Consider the following 23515-nt stretch of genomic DNA (forward strand, 5'->3'; position numbering starts at 1 on the left):
ACAACCAATTCAGAAAACGACATACTGCAGCTATATACTACACAGGCAGATCGACTCACATGGATTGCATAAACTACTGGGAACACATCACTCCAGCGGCATTTTTACTGAAGCCAGAAATTCAAGTAAAAGATGTAATGACTTTTTCCCCTTTCTTTGCATTCTATAAAAAAATCAAGTAATACCGGTACTTGTGCAAGACTCTTGCGCAAGAGTCTTGGTCTTGGTCTTGGTCTTGCAGGTATGGTCTTGGTCTTGGTCTTGGTCTTGCACCCCTTGGTGTTGGTCTTGGTCTTGCATCCGGATTCCTGGTCTTGGTCTTGGTCTTGGTCTTGCATGCAAGACTCTTGCAAAAACTGCAAGACCAAGACTCTTGCGCTCATCACTAATTCGAAGATTCTGCGAAGACCGCCACTGAATTAGGACTAGCTCAGGAGAGTAATGCTTCCGGAAGTAGGAACGAAAAACACAGTTCTGATTGGTTGGCGTTATCTATGTCTTGCCACGTTGCATTCAAATAGCAGAATTCAGACGATTGTTGATGTCGGTACTCGTGGCCCATTGGGCTAGCACTATATGTTAGTAACGAAAATCTGTTTTGGCGTGAGTTCAAACCCGGCCCGAGGAAAGTTTTTTAAACATTTTTTTACATTTTTTTACATTTTAATAACACTTTTTAAATTAAAATAATACGAAAATAATATTCAAAAATGTGATTTACTTACTTTTCTGCAGATAAGTAGTAGTAGTAGTAGGAACGGGTTAGAAGCCCCGCAGGGCTCGTTTTGTTGCCCTTGTATTCCATGATATAAGGCTCGTTTTGTTCCCCTTGTACTAAATGATATAGATTTTCTGACCAACTTAAAACAACTGACTAGGATAGCGCGTATAACAGCTGGCTAGAGTAACGCACGAAAAAACGTACTTCCGGGAGTATTACTCTCCCGAGCAGGTCGTACTGAATTAAGCTCTTGTGCCTTCTTCTATAATGATTTGCAACAATGGAACGCAAAGTCTGCGTATTAATTTGTGTTTATTAGACCAAAGTTATATATATATATATATAGACCAAAGTTTTTTTTTCCAACTTTGCTTTACTTAACGCTTCCGAATTTTTGCGAAGGCTATAATGTAATACGGGGAAGCCAGTTCTAACCGTTTCCGTTAACGCTACACTCGTACCAGAATTGGCGAAAGTTTCGGAGCGTATCGCATCGTAAAACTAACAGGGCCGTATGCAGACTCGTTCTGATGTGTGATTAGAGCCATACTAAAGAGTTTGACTAACATATATTTTCTGCAGTAGACAAGTCCTTAGTATGACGCTAATCATACTTCAAAACAACTCTGCATATACGGACAGAAATGATTGATAACTGATATGCATATTATAACAAATTAAAACGCTGATTTTGTATCGCGTTGACGCAAACCATTACGGAAGAGAGATCCTTTGTTTTATTATTTCATCTTCTTCCTGCAAATCTCCCTGAAGACGCTTGGCGAGACATCGCGTGGCATATTTGGTATTAAATTGAAGAAGATGAAGAAGACAAAAACTGAACACGGAGTTAATATTTCCTTCTTGTCTTGTGTTTGTTGACTTGACAATTACCATTGATGAATATGGTTTAAGCTCACGTTTACTTGTGCCAAGTAAGTATAATGTCACACATTACAAGTGTTTTGCAAAGAAAAACGAAATAACTAGTAAAACCCTTGTAATCGTATAAATAGTTCTAATTTGATACTGTTTAATAGTTTGTGTACACATCACTGTCCCAGCATTTTGATTTAAAACTACGCACAAGTATTCAATGAAAACGTGTTAATTTACACTCATGGTGTAGCCTATTTGTATTGTATCGTCTGGTGTTACGCAGACGATAACTTCGAATTTCGTTATTGTTTCTTTTAAGTTAGAGAACGTCTCACCTGTCAAATTATAATCTTATGTATACCTAGTTTAATATGTATTAACTAGTATAGAGAAATGGCAATTTTATCGCTTGAATTGAAAAAATATGTTTCGTGTAAGTTGTTTGCACATAAGATATATATTAAGTTCCAAGTTAATTATTTAGTGACAACAGTAATTGGCATGAACAGACGAAAAATCTAAGCTCAGGTCTGTAAACCGGATTTATTTACGATGTATCTAATCCGATTCACTGTGATTTTCATTTAGAAGGGACAGTAACGGGTTTTGAAGATCATAATCTGCGTGGCAGAAGGTTAATTTCACTCAAGTATATTAAAAAGCAAGAATGTTATGAAAACTGCGCATAATTAATGTTATCAGTACCCATGAACGTGAAGTATATAACTGAAGTCCCTCGGTTTAATTTACAGCAGCTCTTTTCGCGGGATTTATTCCTTTAAGCCCTCTTACTTTAAGGACTTTAAGAGCAGTCAGGGCAAAACTGACTGTAATAATTATCGAGGCGTTTCTCTTCTGTCAACATCATATAAAATCCTTTCAAATATTGTATTAGCAAGATTGACCCCATACGCAGATGAAATTATTGGAGATTATCAGTGCGGATTTACACGAAATCGATCAACTATCGACCAAATATTTACCATTCGCCAAATACTCGAAAAAAAAGTGGGAATACAATACCCCGGTACATCAACTATTTATTGATTTTAGAAAGGCGTACGACTCGGTTAGGAGAGAAACATTATACAACGTTCTTACAGAACTTGGAATACCAAGAAAGCTAATTAGATTAATTAAGATATGTTTAACACTAGAAGCACGAAGCAGTCATTTTGACTGCTTCAAGAAATATAATTTCGTATCACTTCTATAATGTTTTCGCTAAGGCCCTGAAATTGGCTGACTTTTAATATTTTTGTGTCTACTTGTTGATAATATTAACAATAAGTTTATGTCCCTTTTCACAGGGGCGCTAGTGTCAGTTATACCTAGAAGCACGAAGCAGTCATTTTGACTGCCTTACAAAGAGTATAGAAAATTAGTGTTTCTGTTTGTGATTTACAAGTGGCAGCATTACACAATTCTTATTTCTGTACAAAAGAAAAATTAAAACTTTTATTGATTGTAATTTGAGACACAAAAAACTTATTGTTTTCTCTAACAACTTCATAGTATATTTTTCACTGTCTTACAAGATCACATAGTGTGTTATTGTAGACAAACAAATTAGTTCAGATACATGCGGCCAATAGTGAGTACGTATAGTTAGTTGAGGTGAACAGTATACATGTGACATTTTACGATGAGAGCTCAAAAAATACATAATCTCTTAGAAATTGAGTCTGAAGAAAAGAATGAAAATTTGCAGGATTCTAGTGAAGGGGATGAAAACTTGAGTGTTTTTGAACCTGAAGAGAACATTTTATATTGAAGGGATGAAGAAAAGGAACGATGATGGAGAATACAACGACAATAGTGGTGACAGTTTTATTGCTCCAGATGGAACAATGTGGACAAAATTGGATTTGGGACAAAGTGACGTTTACCGTCTATGTAAGCAGAATATTGTTCGCGAAGCTCCAGGACCGATAAATTTTGGCAAGAAGCGAGTGTCTGAGGAAGAATGTAGTAGTGCTTTTCGTTTATTATTTGATGAGCCAATGAGGAGGCATATACTAAAGTGCACTAAAGCTGAAGCGTATAGGCAACTGAACTCAACAACTTGGACTTCAACTCTTTCAGAACTACAATATTATTTGGGCTTTATTTACTGAGGTGCTAATAGTGCTCAGCAATATCCATTAGGATCTTGTGGAAAAGAACAACCGGGTCACTAATTTACAGGTAAACAACGAATACGGAAAGGTTCTGTGAAACAAAACAGTACTTCAAATTTGATGAAAAGGGAACAAAATCTCTAGGACTTCGAATGGACAAATTCGCACTCGCGTCAGAACTTTTGGATGCATTTACTGAGAAGTGCACAAAATGTTAGAATCCGCATGACGTCATCGTTGACGAGCAAATCTATTCCACAAAAGTCAGATGTCGATTTCACCAATAAATGCCAAATAAATCCGATAAACTTAGCATCAAGTTCTGATTACTTGCCGACGTGCATTCAAAGTATATCCTGAAAGACTTTCCATATCTGGGCAAGGATTTGGAATGCCCTGCTGGGACACAGATAAGTGAATTTTTGGTGTCTAGTTTGATAAATCATTCACTAAAAGGGAATAAGTGTTACATGTGATAACTTCTTCACGACAAGGAAACTAGCTGAATCTTTTAGGGCTAAATGTACTAGTTAATAAAACATAACAGAAGAGAGCTTCCTAAAGGTTTTGCAACCTCTAAAAAAAAGACATGTATCACTGTGATGTTTACCATGACCAGAGTGGTAATATATTAACTGTCTACAAATATAAGCGGATCAAAAGTGTTTGTGTCTTGAGTTCCATGCATAAGTAAGTATCCATTTCCGCAACACCAAAGAAAACGATCCAAAACTATAACATATTACAGTCAGATGAAGTTTGGTGTGGACATCGTGGATCAAGTGGTAAAGAAATACACAGTGCGATGTGCGTGTAGACTGTGGCCAATGTACGTTCTTTTCAACTTGGTTGGTCTTACATTCTTGACTTCCTGGATAGAATACGAAGAAGCTGCTAGAAAGAAAATCAGTTGGCTACAATATCCCCAACGTTTGGCCAAAGAGATGATGGTCAATGTCACTAATGACAGTGAGTGTATCTGAAGATAGGGAAGTTCCTTCCACACCCAAGCGAATACAATGTCAGTACGATTGTGAAAAACTACAAAACAGCAGACATGTTTCAAATGTCGAAAGTACATTCGTGGATAGTGTACTGCAGAGATCCGAAAGCGAGTTATCTGCTCCAAGTGAAAGTGACACTGTAGTTCCTCCTCATAAGGAGATATTTTGGAAAGGTACCATAGAGAATGTTATTTTACAATAAACATTTATTATCTAAGAGTTGACAGTAATCTTTGGTTATTTTTATTATTTTAAAATCTATGATACTAAACTTATTGTATTCATAAATATTTTGATATTACATATTTGATGTCCGTAATGTTTATAAATAAACATTATAAAATAAATAATTTGCTTGATAGGGTTACTTGTAGATATGTCTCAATAAGAAAGTCACAAAATACAGTCATCCTGTGACACCATTAGTTTCCTTTTTAGCCAAAAATGGAAAGCAGTCAATTTGACTGCTTCGTGCTTCTAGGGGGTTCAAAATTTCCGTGCTTCTAGTGTTAAATGAATCTCAAAGTAAAGTGCGGGTAGGATAATTTTTGTCCACGAGCTTTTACGTCGAAAATGGCCTGAAACAAGGAGATGCGTTGTCCCCATTATTATTTAACTTTGTTCTGGAATACGCTTAGAGCGGTCACCTCCGGTGCTTGGGGTCCTTGGTTCGATCCCAGCTCGCGCCATGTGGACATTGTGGTGGACAAACACCGTGCTCGTGTGTTTTCTCGGCGTTCTCCCGTTTCCTCCACTTCCACCATTTCACTCATCTCTCATAATCACCGTCTCCTTTAGCTTAACCGGCATAACCGTGGGACGTAAAACTTTCATTTCATTTCATTTTTTGGGCATTTATTCCGAAGTTCGGCGTCCGCTTTCGCCACGTTTTTTTTTTTTTTTCGTTGTTATCTCATTTCCACATTTTCTGCAATTTGTTATTAGGTTCATTAATCCGTGCTCTTCACAAACTTTTTAAAGATTTTGCTGTTACCAACGTATTGCTTCACAAATCTTAAAATTGTTATTTCATTGCCCTTGTACATTCGCATTTGATAACATAAATGCTCGTTACTTTCCCACAATGCAGATGTTCTGTTACCTTGCGCCAAGTAGTTCCCTCCGCTCGCCGTATAGTCCCATGTTTATAACCGCTTATATATAACAAATAAACAGATTTTTCGAGACCCTTATATATTATCAAGCACATAAACGATTAAATTATCCATATCTTTCCTGTAAATTTTTAAAATTTTCATGGAAACGGACGCCCAACTTTGGAACTTAACCCATTTTTTGGAATACGCTATAAGGAAAATCAAAGATAGCAACCAGGGTCTACAGTTAAATGGTATTCACCAGGTTATGGATGATGTATATTTAACAGGGAATGATATCAGAACAATAGAAAGAAATGCAGAGATCTTATTAAACGCTTTGGGGACATGGATTTAGAAGTACATGCAGAGAAAACTAAATACATGGAAGTGCGTCGGGACCGTAATACAGCAAACTATGGATGCGTTAAAATATTAAAGAATACTTTTGATAAAGTGGGTAGTTCCAAATATCTAGGATCAATATTAACAGACGAAAATCATATTCACGAAGAAATTAAATGTCGACTGAAGGCAGGGAATTCGTGTTACTATTCGGTTCAAAATCTCTTGTTGTCGCGAATTCTGTCGAGAAATTTGAAGCTTAAAATATATAAAACGATAATCATGTCTGTTGTTCTATATGGATGCGAAACATGGTCGCTTACACTGAGGGAAGAACATAGACTGAAAGTATTTGAGAACAAGATCCTTAGACGAATATTCGGACACAAGAGGAATGGGAATGGGGAATGGCGGAAACTTCATAACGAGGAACTACATAATTTATACGGTTTACCCAACATTGTTAAGGTCGTCAAGTCTAGGAGGCTTAGGTGTGCGGGTCATGTAGCTAGAATGGAAGAAAGTAGAAACTCTTTTAAAGTCTTGACTGGAAGACCAATCGGAAAACGACCATTAGGAAGACCTAGGCGCAGATGGGAGGACAATATTAAGATGGATCTCGCAGAGATTGGAATACAAAGTAGAAACTGGATAGAGTTAGGTAAGGATAGAAGTCAGTGGAGAGCTTTTGTGAACGTGGCATTGAACCTCCGGGTTCCATAGGTCATAGAGTTAGTTAGTTAGTTAGTTTAGCCCTCTTACTTTTCACCTTGACAATAATGATTTATACAAGATTTGGTTTGGTTTCGTTCACTTAGTACGTAGGTCTGGCCGGTGGAGCTTATGGGTTAAATGTAGAGTTGCCCCCCTTTTTTATAAAAATTAGGAAAATTTACAGGAGAAATGAGGTAAGAAATGATGATTTGCAGTTCTTATGTGATCTGTAGATGTGTAAGTTTGGCAGTAAAGTTACGTATAATACGAGAAAAAATATGCGGAAGTGGGTACTATTTGCAGGACGCCGGAGGTTTCGATGATTCAGCAGCATGCCCATTTTATGTCGAGAACAGAACCCAACCAACCACTGCAGGGCTTCCCGTTCCTACTACTACTTATACTATGAACCTGTATAGTAAAACTGCACTTTTTAATGTTTTTACTGCTTTTTGTGGGTTTGAAACTTATCAGAACGTAACCCGTTTTAGCAAACTTCAGTATCTACTTCCGTAATAGGTATGTGTTGTCGGAAAGTTTACAAAACTGTACAGTTCACAATTTTTATACTGTTAAATTTAAAATAATAATGTTGGTGCTTTTCAGTATGTACCTAGGAGCTTGTTCCGCTCAGTTGCGTTATTTATTATTTCTACTTTAGACTAGTGTATCCTTCTTTTCTAGTAGTCCTCTTTTTCTAGTCTTGCTTCACTTGTTTGTGTTAAGAGAAATTCAATATGATAGTTATTTTTAGATATTTACAAATTCGGTCATTCAAGCAGTTGCATGCTACCCAAGAGTCAAAAATTATAGTAATTCTTCTTATTAATTATGTTGTTTCATGCAGTGTTTCGCTGTCACGTTATAAATTCAGTTTTACCAAGGCAGTGCCCGGCTCTGTTTCACTTCTCGGAATCCTGTACTGAGAATGTTTTTTTTTATACCTGGCAGTAGAGTCTGTTCCAATCTGTTACCATTTAGTTAAAATGTGAGTTCGTGGTTTAGTTGAGACATACGTCTGCGATGTTTTGTGCATTGTGGATTGGTTGGTGTATGTTTTCTCTCTGATCGCGCTAATATGAGGCACGTAGACCTATGATACTTCTCATTTGTTCTTTTAAACTTTTCACATCTCACCATATTTTAAGTTTCTGTAGTTTGTAGTTTTCTGATAGCGATTGTCACATCCACGTGTGCTACTGTTGCATCAACTTTCTCGTATTGTCCAGCGTCTGAAGTCATGGCTAGGTTAAGCATTTTTACGCTCTTGTGACAAAAGAGGACCCAGCAACAAGTTCTGTGTTAGATTCTTTGATCGTATCTTTTTCGAATGCAATTTTTAATATTTTTTTTTTTTTTTAAACCAAGGATGCAAATAAGCAACAAAATTTTACTAGCCCAGGAAAGTAGCTACTAACCCACATCTCACAATAGAAATTATTTAGGTACTTAGCTTCGGTATATTAAATATTCGCCCGCACCGATGAAGCACTTGCCCCGGACTAGTGATTATTTGCATTCCTGTTCTAAACATAAATCTTCTGATGCCACAATGCTCCATAACGATTTGAAGTACCGATAGTTGATTGCTGATTTCTATATTTATGAAAATATTTTTTTATCCATTGTTAGAAAGTACATGTTATCAAATGATGCCGCATTGTCAGTGGAAGTAGTTATTTACATTGAACCCCTCCCACCTGATCGAGTGACAAGCTAGAATAGGATAGTGATTAGAGGTCCCATGTTCGAATCTGGTAACATACCTTCCTGACAGACTTTTCCTTATTTCCGGTAGGAGAATCTGCGTTTAAATTTAATTGCCAATAGGTAGTTGCAATTAGTTACATTTCTGCTTGTACAGTCAGCAACAAAAGTAGTTTGCGTTTGGTAAGATTTGTTTCGGGAATATCAGTAAAATGTACACAGTTTCACCGAGTTTCAGGCTGCAACGTGTAGAAAATTACATTCTTTTTAATTTACTGAAAACTCTACTCAAATTGTCCTTCCATTCTGAAGCTATTTACGAAACTAATTTCATCAAAGAGAACGAACTTTTGTTGCTGACTGTAGAAACAACCTCCAGGTAGTATTTCAGGATAATCGTGAAGAAGAATGGAATTATTGTGCTAAAAATAAAGTAAGAAAAAACGTGAAAAATCAGCCGGATTTTTATTGAAAGAAAGCTATACAGATTATTTTTTTTAATACAACACGGGATGTTAAACTAAAAAAATTAATTTGAGTTTCAAACATATATTTATAACTTCCTATTTCGTACTTTCAATGACCAATAAAAAACAGAGAGAGGAAGAGGAAATTAAGACTCATAATAGTGTCTGGTGTTGCGTGGGAGCCAGAATCACTTTTAATTTGTTCGTATCTTTCCTAATGCACACTTTAGATACATTTTAAGATCACGCAAATGGGACTTACAAGTAGCTAGTCGTTATCTTCGAAGAGTTTGTTAATGGAGTCAATATGTTAACATCTTAACGGATAAGGGTGACTTTAAAGTTTTTTTTTTTTTTTTCTGTTGAAATAAAGACAGTAGAAGTTGCACTTCTCTCCGTTAGTTGATCTGCGTACAAATAAGCATACAGCGGGAGAAGAATTGCTGATGAAAATTCCAGAATATATCATTTTTTTTGGAGGGGGGGGGGGGGGGGCGGAGATTGGTACTTAATTTTAGTTGTTTGTATGTTGTGTTTTATGAATATTGCTTTTTAATGTTGATGTGTTTTCTCTGTTTCAGCCTATTGCAACTGGTTGACATGGTTTTTGATGTGACAAGCGAATGTTGTGTATGCTTCCACGTAACGAAACCAGCGTGATAGCAATTGACAATGTAAACATTGTTGGTGGATATCGTGTGTTGTGAATGAACTTGTTTGAAGAGTAACTATCAACATGTCTACAAGCAGTGCGTATGTTATGACTCTCGCCAACAGCATCATTGGCGTCAGCGTTTTAGCTATGCCATTTTGCTTTAAACAGGTAAACATTCGATATTTCATTAATTAAAAATCTCGTGTGAATAAAGGGGTAAGAAGAAACATGAACTTCTTCTTGGGACGCTGAATCGATTAAAAAATAAATAAATAAGAAATAAAAACACTTCTCCGATATATCTTACCGTTTTCGTTCTGATACCTGTCGATAGACAGACGGACATCGCCGTTCTCTAAGACTTCCGATACTTATGCATAGCATCAGCATAGAAGTATTTATTACATTGGTTATTTGATAAAATATGGATACAGAATAATCACCGTGTACACTAACAAGTAAACGTTGTTTGGGTAAATCGAGTTGCCGTCCGAGAAACATGTGACAAAGTAGTATTAAATGTGCTCAATATGTCAGGGAAGTATTGGATACAAAGCTCAAAGGGTTTAAAGAAATATATCCACTAGAAGGTCACATGAAGGTACATGTTATAGTTGTAATACATAATCTAAAACGTAAGAGTGAAGTCATATCTATTATTTCCTCTAAACTAGGTATAAGACTTCTCTCTTTCCTCTAAATTATGTTCGTGTTTCCAGCATATTTAAGTGATGAAACACAAGAGAAAGTTCTCTATTTTGCAAATCCGAAGTGATTTTGGTATTGCATAGAAAAGTTACCAATTACTACAATCAATATGCATTTCAGAAAAGAGTGCATGCCTCGCACAAATACTCTGCTCACAGTGAGCAAACCTGACAAATGCAATCGAGTCGCACTTGAAACATTTGTGGTTCACAATTCTGTCAAAGCAGTAATCGTAAGGAGCGATCCAACTTCCAAATTCCTCATTCAAGTATCTAACCTTATGGGAAGCGAATCTAATCATGTTGCGAGAACGAGGAGCACTGAACTGGTGAATTGAGAACGACTGAACTTGCATGAACCTATCACGATGCCAAATATTCACGTCATTTCCTGGTATTGTATCAATGAAAGGCTTTGTATGAACGGAACAAATGAACATTCAAAGGCTGAATTATGCCAGTACATCCACCAGGTATCAGGCGTTTAATCAATTCAAAGCCTTCTGACATACACACTGACGAAAGACTGTCGTCTTTGTTTACGAACGACGAATCAAGTAACAGGAGGACTTTCTTCTTATCACTTGGAATGCTTTTCCACATGGCTTCCGAATAGAAACATTTGATGTCGTCACACCTTCTAGTGACTGTATCTCGTAAACTCTTTGAGTTTTGCATGTAAAATTTCCCTGACATATTGGACGTACTTAGCACTGCTCTATCATATGTGTTTCGGGCAGCAACTCGATTCACCGAAACGCAACGTTTGCTTGTAAATAGAAAAACGGTGGTATGGATATAATGGAGCTACGTAGATTTAAATGTTTTCCGGTCAGTGGTGAGGACAACGGTATAAATATTATTATAGAGTCCACTCGCTGAGGAAACGCATAATAGAAAAAAAAAGCATTAGTGCACTTAGCGTATTACGTATTATTATAATTTTATTGAATATTGAAACAAAGTAGGAGTTGCCTCCAATTTTACTGGCGATTATAATTTCCTCAGTGTTACTACAATAAAAAGTGAAGATCTTATTGATAAAATGACTTAAGTTGGTTGTTCTTTTAAGATTGAATGCGAAAGGAAAAAGTCATAGCAATACAAGAAGGTTAGTAAAATCGATGTTGTTGTTATAATTTGTTTCTAATCCATCCGAAGAAAAAAGTCAGAAACTACTGTCGGATAAAAATGGTAATACAGCATTAATGTCAGAAAATGCTAAGCGCCAAACTCATATTTCCAGTCGACCTGGCGTCTGGAAATTTTCGAACCCTGGATGTGAAAGACTGGAGATTAAGAAGCTGAAGTGGAAGGTTAATAGAATTGAGGTTAGGGACTAGAGATTGAATGGTGGCTTGGTTACAGATAATCAATTGATATTCTTTCTGTGACACACTGATTTATTGTACTATAAAAAGGCCAGATTCTTGACAGAGAAAAAGTATTACATAGGGATTATTTATAATAGATTACTCTGTACACACTGTAAATAGATCATTGAGTACATACGAGTTTTATAGTGCACAAGCTCACTTCTTAATAGGCGAGTTTGGATTTAGCTGTGAAACTTCAAGAAAGTCGAAAGTGACTCTTCATTTCTCATGAAATAAAATGGAAGATAGATTTGTTTTTAATGAACATGCGAGCGTGCCAGGGAATTTGAGGAATGGTTACCTAAACAAATCATCTACGAGTTTGCCGGAAATGTGATAGAGCCAGTGGAAAATGATCCTATCTCGAGATGTTATTTGTTGATTTCAATATACATTGCTGCAGTTGCTAAAGGGAGACTTACATGTTTTCTTAGGAAATTTTTTTAAATGGAATTGCTACTAAGTTGGTTAGTGAAGTTCATGTTCCTTAAAAGCAAGTTTAATTGGAGCTAACTGGAAATAAGTAGGGATGGACATCGGATCGATGTGTTCATATTTTACACCGTGTTACATGTACTCCTTCTTTAACTTCTGATTTCATTTTATTTTTAATCATTTAGAATTATCCTTACTTCTCTGTACGTGCATCTCCCTTGAATTTTCAACGTGTCTACTTTTTTTTTTCTCCATATCATGTTCCTTCCTATTGCTTTGTTCTTGTATTTAGAAAGTTTTGTTTTCCTTTTTTTTCTGGAGTAACCTACGGACACCTTTTCCTGTGACGCATAATACACATGTTGCTTATAACAACAGATATTTGGTATTTCTTATCGTTTCAATGTTGTGTGGTAACAAAGATGTGTGTTTTAATGTAATAAGAAGAATATCTAACACACCATTCTTAACTTGGAGACCGCGGTGGCTCAGTGGTAGAACGTTCACTTATGGTACTTGGTTCGATCCCAGCTCGCGCCAAGTGAACTTTGTAGTGGACAAACACCGTGTGCGTGGGTTTTCTCTGGGTTCTCCCGTTTCCTTTCTTCATTCTACCATTTCCTTCATTTCTCATCATCACCGTCTTATTTAGCCTAATAGCTGGCATAATCATGGGACGTAAAACTTGAAACATTTCATTTCATACCATCCTTAACTTAATAATAAAATTGAAATTAGTGTAGAAAAATGTAAACAAAAGGCTAATATTCACCGAAGAAAACAAGCCTAGGCGTTAAACCGCAGAGTTGAAATTACTATGCCTGTATATTTAGCCTGTGAAATTTTCAGTAACTATTCTGTTCTTGTTGTCGGCCACGACGAAAAAAGAAAAAAAAAAAAAAAACGCCGAAACAAACTCATATTCCTTGGTCATAACGCCGTCATGTAGAAACGAAGTATAACACTTACATAACTAATTTGTGAAATACTGGAAGACCTAAAATTGTATAACTGAAAAGGCTTACGATCCGATTAAAGGTATCTTCAATAAAAAGAAGTTTGCCTGAACGCCATGCTCAGCCACTAGTGCACTGCGATCCGGCCAGATGCTCTATATGCAGCAGAATGCCTTACAGTGAGCAAGAAAAGTATAATTGAGAAACTGGAGGGCAAAGAGAAAAGATTTTGAGAAAAATCTTGGGATCAGTCAACGTCAGTGGTGAATTTAGAAAATGGCACAATTAGGAGTTATATTTAGTTATTTACACGTGCAAATGATAACTGATATGATGTGGAAAAGGAGGATTTTAATTAATTAATTAATTATGGGCACACATTTCGAATGAACTCAACAAGGCTAACCAACTGGATCCTCTCTTCCTTCAGAGGAAAAAAGACGAAATTGAACGTGGTTCAGTGACGTAGAAAAAGATCCATGGAGACTGGAATCGCATGCGAAGATATCCAAGAGCGAGAACCACGTAAGAAAAAGCTCCAAGAACACCAAAGCTTAAAACATGGAGGACATGGGCTAAAGAGAGGAAGGAGAACACCGATTACGAAAAAAGGAATCCTGAGCAAATGTCAAAACCCGAAGGGTTACAGTTAAAATAACATAGTCTTTGGCCAAAACAAGAGAGAGAGAGAGAAAACTGTAAAGGCGAACAACGTGAATAATTCACCAACCAGTAAGCATTTATATACTGACAGTCTTCAGTTTTTCACAAATTTGTTATGTGAGTGCTTTCTAGAAGTAGTTATATTATTTTCGTATGAGCAATTTACCAAAGTGGTTCATTTAATTTTGACTACTAGAAATGTGAGTTTTGTTTTGGCGTTAGTCATTTATTCGTACATTGTGCCCGACGAAGGGAACAGAAAAGAGTTCCTGAAACGTTGTCACAGGATAAATATACAGGCATAATAAAGTGAATTTTATTATTATATTTAAGAGGTGTTTTTTTTTATCTTTTTTTGTATAGAATATTGTTGAAGAGAACTTGCAGATTCTTTTTAATTGAAGTTAATGTATTTCTTTGCAGTGCGGCATCATCCTTTCTATAGTGATGTTGATTCTAAGCAGCGTAACAACTCGGCTCGCTTGTCATTACCTAATCAAGGCAGCTTACATGGCAAGAAGACGAAACTACGAATTCCTTGGTAAGTGTAACTATTAGTACAATCACAAGGGTGTCCACAAAGGCTTGTCCCGTGAACTTTGAACTGATGTAGGGTATAAAGAAAGTGACTGTCGTCGTTTATGGGATATAGGGCTGCTTTTTTAGAAATAGAGATACGCGACGTAAGTAAAGACACAGAGGAGAGGTCTTTGGTGCGACCGGTTCCGGGTTTGATTCCTGGTAGGGACACTTACTCGAAAGAGTATCAAAGTTTTTTTTTTTTTTTCCATCCTGAGTGAAGTTTTTCCTCATTCACAGATTCTTAAGGAAATGTAGGGGGCGCGGTGGCTTAGTGGTAGAGCGTTCACCTCCGGTGCTTGGGGTCCCTGGTTCAATCCCAGCTCGCGCCGTGTGGACTTTGTAGTGGACAAACACCGTGCTCGTGGGTTTTCTCGGGGTTCTCTCGTTTCCTCCCACTTCTTCATTCCACCATTTCATTCATTTCTCATAATCACCGTCTCCTTTAGCCTAGCCGGCATAATTGTGGGATGTAAAACTCAAATATTTAATTTAATTTCTTAAGCAAATGTCGGGATGGTACCTAACATAATGGCCCATTCCTTTCGTCCTTCCCAATTCCCTGGGTAGTGTGATCGCCAAGAGATGTCATCTCTTATACGTGACGGGCTACAATGGCCGTAGATGGCGAAAACTCAGAAATCTAGTTCATAATCCTAACATGTAAGAAAGGAATGGTTACTTGCTGAAAAAAAATCAGAAAATACTTTCTTTGGCCGAAAACATTCAGACTCCTATGGCACGTCGTACTAAAATATCGAAATATGTCGACATGCTGTATATACAGTTTATGAATTGACAGTTAATTAACATTCTATGACGTCAGCATGAAAACTTAATTTTTTTAAGTTTTCTTGTCAGCTTTTACAACACCAGGAGCACCGAAGTGCATCAAATGATGCGTAGCAGATGCGTTAGGACAAAAATGAGGAACATTTTTTTTTTAAAGAAAATTAGTGAAAACTAGTTACAGACCTACATAGTTGATACCACTTTTTTAAGCTGATGCTGGAGTTGACTGCCCATCGCATCCGTGCAGCATGTCATACCACGCCATCTCAATACCACAGGGTTCATGCTGTTAATACGTATATAATTATTGCCTGGACAATTTTAAACTGATAATTTCAGCGGTGGACCAGGAGATAATTGCTGCCAAAGCTATCAAATCTCCGATCGTGCTTAAAGTCGGTAACCAATATCTTCGCAGCATTACTTTCATTTCCTACTTATTGAAATCGCATCTCGGAAGAAAGCTTGTGAAGTCAGTACTGCTTCTAATGTCTGTACATTGTTATGGTACACTTGTTTTATATAGACTCACAAAAAGTAATTGAATCTAGAGAGTCAAAGGAACGAGAGGGCAGTAAACCCCACCCAAGTATTTGATGTAATGTAGATTTTAGTTCATGTTATTCTTTCGATAAATGTCGAAGGAATTTCCCAAAGTGAACTACGTTACGATTTAGTAGGCCTTCCAAAAAGTTCTTCCATATCGTGGTCTGTCTAAGTCAGGCTTTCATCCGACATGTTTTTCTGGGAAGAGGGTAAAGTCAAAATTTGAGGAAGGTGCATGGTGTTTCTAAAGGACGTACTCTGCACAAGAATGATTTGTAATCTCAGTTCAACTTAACTTCGGGAAGGGACAGTTACCCTACTACGGAAAGGCAAGCCTTCCTCTGGAAGTATATGTGGAACTCTGCTTCCAAGTCTTCTGAATGTATTATGAAGTCTCAATATTGTTTTTCTATGTAGCATAGATCTGTTAGAAAATATTAGCACAAATTGTTCCCGCACTGGTTCAAAACTATTCGTTTGCAACAAGATACTGACAGTAAACATATGTTTGCAATGTGTAACACATTTCAATAATAAAAAAGTAAACAATAACACTGAACGTAAAGCACTAACACACAGAAAATGGAAGCAACAGTAGGTGTATTACTTCATTTTAACTCTGATTTGTACTACTGTGAAATTGTGCAGCTGAAATAACCATATAAGCTATACTTCCATCAGATGTTAAATTTGAATTAGCTTGATTTACATTCTTTTTCCCTTATAGTCTGTAGATATCCTCTACGCATTATGTGGTCCGCTTTGGGGCTCACATTGTTTCTACCGGTACCAGATATTTCGGGAAACTTATGTTTTCATTCTGATGTCATAAAATGTTATTCAACTCTCAACCCATACAGTATAAGCTTAGCATGTTAACTTGTTTCTATATCTTAGCGCGTGCCACATCTAAAAGTAAAGAAGACAGAATTTTGGAAAGAGTTTTGGCCAAGGAAAGTGTATTTTGTCATACATATTTATTTAACCTACAGGTAACGCAATTCTCTCCTTTCTCACGCTTGTCTACTTATGTAGATTATTTCACTTTCTCAGAGAAATAAGCAAAAGAATTACACGGTCTTTCTGTGTAACTTGAATTCATATGGAACGTCACATTCCCAGGTTATAACAGCTCAAAATTTATGGGACAAGCCTTTGTGGACATATTGTTATTAATGTCATTGTGTCTATAATACTGATCTTGTTGTATTTCAAGACGAAGAGATTAGCTGAAGATTATGGGGCATAGAAGCTTCTCAGTTGTGGCAAGAGATCTGCCAATAATGGAGGAATACATATGATAATGATGAGGACAGAGATTATGAACAGTCATGTATAAATACGTATAGTTCGAAATGTGGTGCAGGCTCTTGATATCGCAAATCGTTATTGATATCTGGCAGGTATGTGCTTTAATGCCAATAGAAATGGAACTGCATTAGAATATTTGCCTTGGAAGTGGAAGATTCAGGTTCGTGTCTGTCAAGCAGCAATCAAATTTTTCTGTTATAATGTGCTACCAGACTATAAATCATTGCGCGTAGAAAGATGCATTCTAAATTGTTCTTATTTTCTGGACTTGTAGATACCGTAGTTAATGAATTGACTGTAATAGAATTATTCTTAAACCTGATCATCACAGCATTTTATTTGGCAATTCTATACATAAACGTGCTCAGCTTAGCTTCCTCGTTAAACGATTTTTTTTTTTTTTTTTTTTTTTAAATTACGTCTGAAGATGGCTAACGCTTATTCTTTCTGTAATTCTCAAGTTCAAAAATAATTGTTCAACACAGCTCATATCCCTTTATTTGACCTTGTTACTTACAAGCAATACCGCTTTCTGTTGCGTTATACGCACGAAATTTAACTTCAGTGAGTGTTTAATGGATCTTATTGTATGCATACAGTATTCATGTACGTGATTTACAGATCACTTGTTTAACTAGTTGAAATCTTCGTCAAAGAATAGTCAAAATCGATACTGCAGAAGCTTTATTTCTTAAGTTTCACGAAAATTCAATTTATTTGTGGTTTCGTGATCTGTAGGAAGATGTTTTTAGTGGTACTACTGCAAATTACTCCTGAGAAATATGACTATCACGGACAAGTTGTTCAGTAAGGCAATACTGCTTTGAAACAAACATTCTTTATTTCGTATCCAAAATATAAAAACACTTCAAAAATGACGGAATCATGGTCAGAAAAACATTTCAACCATAAAAGCAAACCAAAACTTTTTTTTACGGGAAATTCTCACTGCTTGCCAATTAAAGAATTAACACAGCTATCGATATTCATGAAAGCTCATTTGCACAGACTCGTTCCGATAACTAAGCACCAGCACATGTCCCTAATATTACATATTAGTCTAAACTTTACCGTAAAAATTCCAAAAGCATTAAATTAATTGTGTTTTATCTTTACAGCTTTCCACACCTTCGGACCAACCGGCAAGTTTATGGTGGAATTGTGTATCATTGGTTTTCTCCTTGGGACTTGCATTGCCTTCTTTGTTGTGATGGGTGATCTTGGGCCTGTGATCATAGCCAAAATCCTCAGCATAGAAATCACTCCTTCTCTGCGACCAAGTTTTCTCATTGGTGAGTATTTTTCCTTTCTTCAATTGTGATATACGAGGGGCGTCCAATAAGTTATCTACCTAGACAGGAGGGGAGGGGTGGAGTATAATGGCCATTGTGGGGAACCCCGCTGCGACGGAGTGGCCGTGAGGAGAGTGTGTTGAGTCGCGTAGCGAATGTGTGTGTGACGCCACAAACAATGGATTTGCAGAAGTTGGGAACGAAACTTGGATCCACCATTGAGATCCTGAGAGCAAGTAGGAGTTCATGCAGTGGAAACACTACGATTCTCCGCCCCCGAAGAAGTTCCGCATACAGCCTTTTGCAGGAAAGATCATGACTGAACAGGCTGTTTCCCAGTGGTTTGCAAGCCATGACAAAGGCTATTTTTCCTCTGAGATTTCTTCGCTGTCCACAAAGTGGCGACGGTGCATAGACCTCCATGGGGACCACATAGAAAAACAGTGATGGCCAGGTGAGCCTAACTGCATCCCTTCCAGTCTAGGTAGATAACTTATTGGGCTCTCCTCGCATAATCGTTCAACTTTTTTCTGTTATAAATATTATTCATTTGATAAGAACGAAATTTACAAATTAGCTGAAGTTGAGAAATAAGTGCAGTTATCATTGTTATTAGTGTCATAGAAAAAAATATGACGTTATTTTTACTACTTGTGCAGTTATTCATTTTAATTTATTTATTATTTAGTTTAATATAGAATGTGTATTACATAATAATACTAATATATAAAAATTATGTTGTAACATTAGCCTTGAAATCTATAAATGTTTATTAATACTATTGACCTTAAAAATGCTTGACATTTACTAGGTACAGGGTGTTTCAGTGAAAAAGCCGTGATTTTGAAGTGCAACAACGTATTTTATTGATGACTATAGTAAGAGAAATTTACATGGCATGATAAGTGAAAGACTAAAGTTTAATGTAGCACTAAAGGTTAACGTAACACATGATCGAAGTGCCCACCCTGACGATTGGACACTTCCCTGACCCTGATTTACATGTTATCAAAAACCTTACCAAGGGAGACGTGACTAACTGCTACCTTATACTGCTCAATGTTCGCTCTTAATTCATCTGAAGATCGGAGTTTATGCTTGAATACCTCATGCTTGAGGTAACTCCATAACAAAATCACAAGGGTCAATGTCTGGGCTGCATGGCGGCTACTCTAAGCCTGTTCAAAAAACAATGGATAGCGGTTAGAGATCACACGATTGCGGAATTTTCTGTGAAGGAAATTAAGGACAGGTTCTGTTGTATATGGTTTATTTCGATCCTGCTGGAACCATTGCCGACAAAGTGGACACCTTTTATGACGAAGGCCAGGTTAGAAATAATGCTCAAGCATTCCCAAATAATTTTGTGATGTTACATAGCCATCAAAGAAGAAAGGTTCAATTATGCCACGTTTTAATACAATACACCAAATCAAAACCTTTTCCGGATGCAGAGGTGAGTCTACTATTTCATGTGGATTTTCTGTTGATCAAAATCTTACATTTTGTTTGTTTACTTCACCTGACAGATACAAGTAAGCTTTGTCTGTACACCACAAGTTTTCAATAATGTCTGGATCATCAGCAATTAACGCACTGAATAATTTGCAAAATGCAGACGCCTTCTTTTTGCAATGTCTCTTAATTTTTGAAACATCTCCATTTTATAGGAGAACATTTGCAGGTCTTTTCACAGAATACGCCAACATGATGTTACGGATATTGCGTTTCTGCCTACAAACGTTGCAAAGATTTTTTAGGCGGGCTATTCACAACAGATTACGCTGCAGAATCACTACTGCAATACGCTATTCTGTACACACAGTTGGTCTGGATCCCCCTCTTTGAAGTACTGTAACATTGCCAGTCGTATTGAACTGATCAACATAACGCCATATGGACTTGGTGGAAGGTGCCCATGCGCAATGATTCTCCAGTTGGAATTGTCGTTAGACGCCAACAAGCGAGCGTGATTCAATGAACCAAGTCACTAATGAGATTTTCTGCTGCAACATAAGTCTACGGTCCTCCATGCAAAATGAAAAAAAAAAAAAAAAAAAAAAAATCACGGCTTTTTTGGTGAAACACCCTGTATAACTTAAAGTTGAGCTCTGATGGGGACACTCGATCAAAAAAGTGTAAAAGGTTTTTCAGGCCAGCCATCCTGAGTAATTTTTCCCTCATTCACATGAGGCAAATGCTGGTATGGTACCTAACATATAGGTCATAGGCCACTTCCTTCCTTCCCTTTCCTTGTATAGTATGATTGCTGCGAGACGTCATCCCACATATGTGGTGGGCTAACATGACTATAGCTGCCGGAAGCCCAGAAACCTAAATCCTAATCCTAATCCTAATCCCTTGAAATTAACCGTAAGAAACACAAATCAGTACTCGCAACATTTCTCGCTTGGAGCATGTCAGTGCGAACTAAGTTTAACTAACTTCGTGTAATACAACATGACAAAAATTGTATTTCTTCAGTGCCAATATTTCGAAATCTTGCTGATTCCCCTCGTCTGGACAATTGAGAATATGAGATTTACGGCTGGTTTCGTCTTTACATTCTTAAAGAGTAAACCACTATTAGATATATAACTGTTATAGTAATCAGAAAATGCTAATTAATAATCACCCCGTATATAATATATTTTTATAGTTTTTAAAAATACTTTGCTAGCAGAAGTTAGTATTGAAGTTCTTTATGGTACACAAAACTGACAAGGAATTAAAATCACTTTTGTAACAAAAGTAAATTAGTATGAAACATCTTTGCATTGAATAAGTGCTATTCATTAACGTTGAGAAATCCACATTAATCATATTACCAACTATTAAATGATTTGAATGACAGTTTGTGTAAACATTACCGTCATATTTAAAAGCAACTATACCAACAATTAAGTAATGAGACTGATTTTATTGTGACGAAACAGTGAATGCAATCCGTAAACCAATATGTGCGTTCGAAAGAGCAATCTCTCCTTTAGAATCTGGCAAAACAGCATTGTCGCACGTAAAGCATGACGGGAAATACAATGCCTTTACCAGCAGTCACTGAGAGGCCTCGTCACGCCAGCAGCATGGAGCAAAAAGCGAGTATCGCATTCTGTGATAAACTGTTTAAAAGTATCACAGAAACTTGATTTGATGTGGAGAGTGTTGGGGATGTGGGGATACGGAAAAATTTCGACTTTAGAAGTCAAAAGTGAAGACAATGCTCCTGTGTTTCTACGACAGTAAGGGTATCATTCATTATGAATTTGTACCTGGTCACACGGTAAATGCAGGTTTATTTGTGTTTGGGAGCGTTTCATCAAGACAATTCGTCGTGTTCGGCCTGAATGCTCAGCCCCAGGTAACTAGTTCCTTATCCATGACAGTGTATCGTCTCACCGGGCAGTACTTATTCAGGAATATTTGGCCAAAAAACATGTGTGTGTGCTGCAGCAACACCCGTATTCTGTAGATATAATCCCCTGCGGTTATTTTCTAAACAGAAGTTACCATTAAAAGGACGACTTTTTGACAATGTTGAAGACATCCAAGCAGGTGTGACCACCGTATTATGGAATATATCACAAACTGAATTGGAGAGGTCGGTTTACTTTTGCGTGATCGTGCCACTCGCTGTTTTGACGCAGGAAGCATGTACTTTGAATAATAAACCGGTATTATTACATTATCTTTGTTTGTTTGGTCACAATAAAATCAGTTTCGTTACTTGATTGCCGGACGGTGTATATTTTCGTTAATAAGGCTGGCCAGTTACCTATGAAGTTTTTAAACTGATAATTATGGTTATTCTATTAAGAAAGCTGAATGTAAACTACGAGTATTTGTTAATTATGTATATGTTTTCAATTAACACAGTTTATCATAATATATCAGTCTGTCTAATTTGCCTTTCTTTGTAATTTCTATATTTAGCGTAGTTTTTTTTTTTTTTTTTTTTTTTCCGAACCTTACGTGGAATGCTTTTTCTATTATCAAACATACGAAATACCTACCATTTATGGAAGGTGTTCCGTTCGTTATATCCCAAGTTACTGCTCGTCTTACTAATCAGAGTAGTCTGCAAATATTTACAAATAGAATTAAAATATGTCGATGAATAAATATTGAGGTATTGTTGCTCTTTACAAGGTGTGATCAAAAAGCACGGTGAATGTACTGTCCCCTTCAGAGGAGAATACAAGTGCGGAGTGAGGAAGCGGGGAGCAGAGGGTATAGTTGTGCCCTCTGAAAAGTTCTACAATAGTTTATTATTCTCCAAAAGCAAACTTTTTTTCAGAGTTGCCAGGTATATGGTGAATGCCATGTTTGTGTAGAAATCCAAAGAAATGTTCCCTTCTGATCATTTGGAGGGAGGAGATGCTGTAAATCAACCTTCAGTGACACCTGACACATGGCTAGTCAGCAGTTAAGAGCAGGGAAATTCCGTCTTCCTGTTAGTCTTTAAAATGAAGGAGAAAAAAAAAAAAAAGCGTTTGAAAAACATCAATCAATATATTGTATTTGAGATTAAATATGCTACTAATTTCGCTAGTTTAATTTATTAGACTACAGGGAGAGTCTGGAGAGATTGTTTGAAAAAATAAATACAAATTATTTGACACTTTTTTCAGTCTCGATACTTCCATAGTCAGAAAATAAAATTATAAATCAATTTACGACGCATCACCATTGAATTTATACTTCTTGCAGCTAGCATTCATTATCGACTCGAACAACTTTATTATTATTATTATTATTATTATTATTATTATTATTATTATTATTATTATTATTATTATTATTATTATTATTATTATTATTATTATCTCATATTTTGGTTTAAAGTAGTTTTTAACTTAAAAATTTGACAGGATCTGTAATTACTGTCCTTCTTGGTGATTACCCGTTTGTTAATTTCGTAGCTTTCTTCCTCAAGAAGAATATCATCATGGTTTATTACCTAAAGGAATTAGCTGTTATTCTTACAGTTCCCAAAACTTTTTTACAGCACTTACGAACATTAATGATGGAAATGCAAATCGGGATAATTTATACAAAACTGAAGGGTAGTTACTGGGATACATATAGTATGTAGTTGAAACATGAATGCAAATGTTTGCTTTTGATTGGTCAAAACAGGAAATTGTCAACA

General features: G+C 36.6%; 1 protein-coding gene across 2 annotated transcripts in view; it reads left to right on the plus strand.

The window, feature by feature from the left end:
* The first annotated feature begins 1514 nt into the window (after positions 1-1514).
* Positions 1515-23515, plus strand: part of LOC145682375 (uncharacterized) — a 76630-nt gene continuing 54629 nt past the window's right edge. The window contains exons 1-4 of one of the 2 annotated variants that reach the window (XM_081753964.1): positions 1515-1656; positions 9636-9877; positions 14270-14387; positions 18193-18366. In XM_081753964.1, the coding sequence (XP_081610090.1) occupies positions 9791-9877; positions 14270-14387; positions 18193-18366 (379 nt within the window). In that variant the 5' untranslated portion in view covers positions 1515-1656; positions 9636-9790. The remainder of the gene's footprint in view (positions 1657-9635; positions 9878-14269; positions 14388-18192; positions 18367-23515) is intronic. The other variant, XM_081753965.1, reaches the window with a different exon arrangement.

The sequence above is a fragment of the Thermobia domestica genome, chromosome 3 (assembly GCF_964235325.1).
Source record: "Thermobia domestica chromosome 3, izTheDome1.hap1.1, whole genome shotgun sequence".
In the NCBI taxonomy this organism is placed as follows: Eukaryota; Metazoa; Arthropoda; class Insecta; order Zygentoma; family Lepismatidae; genus Thermobia; species Thermobia domestica.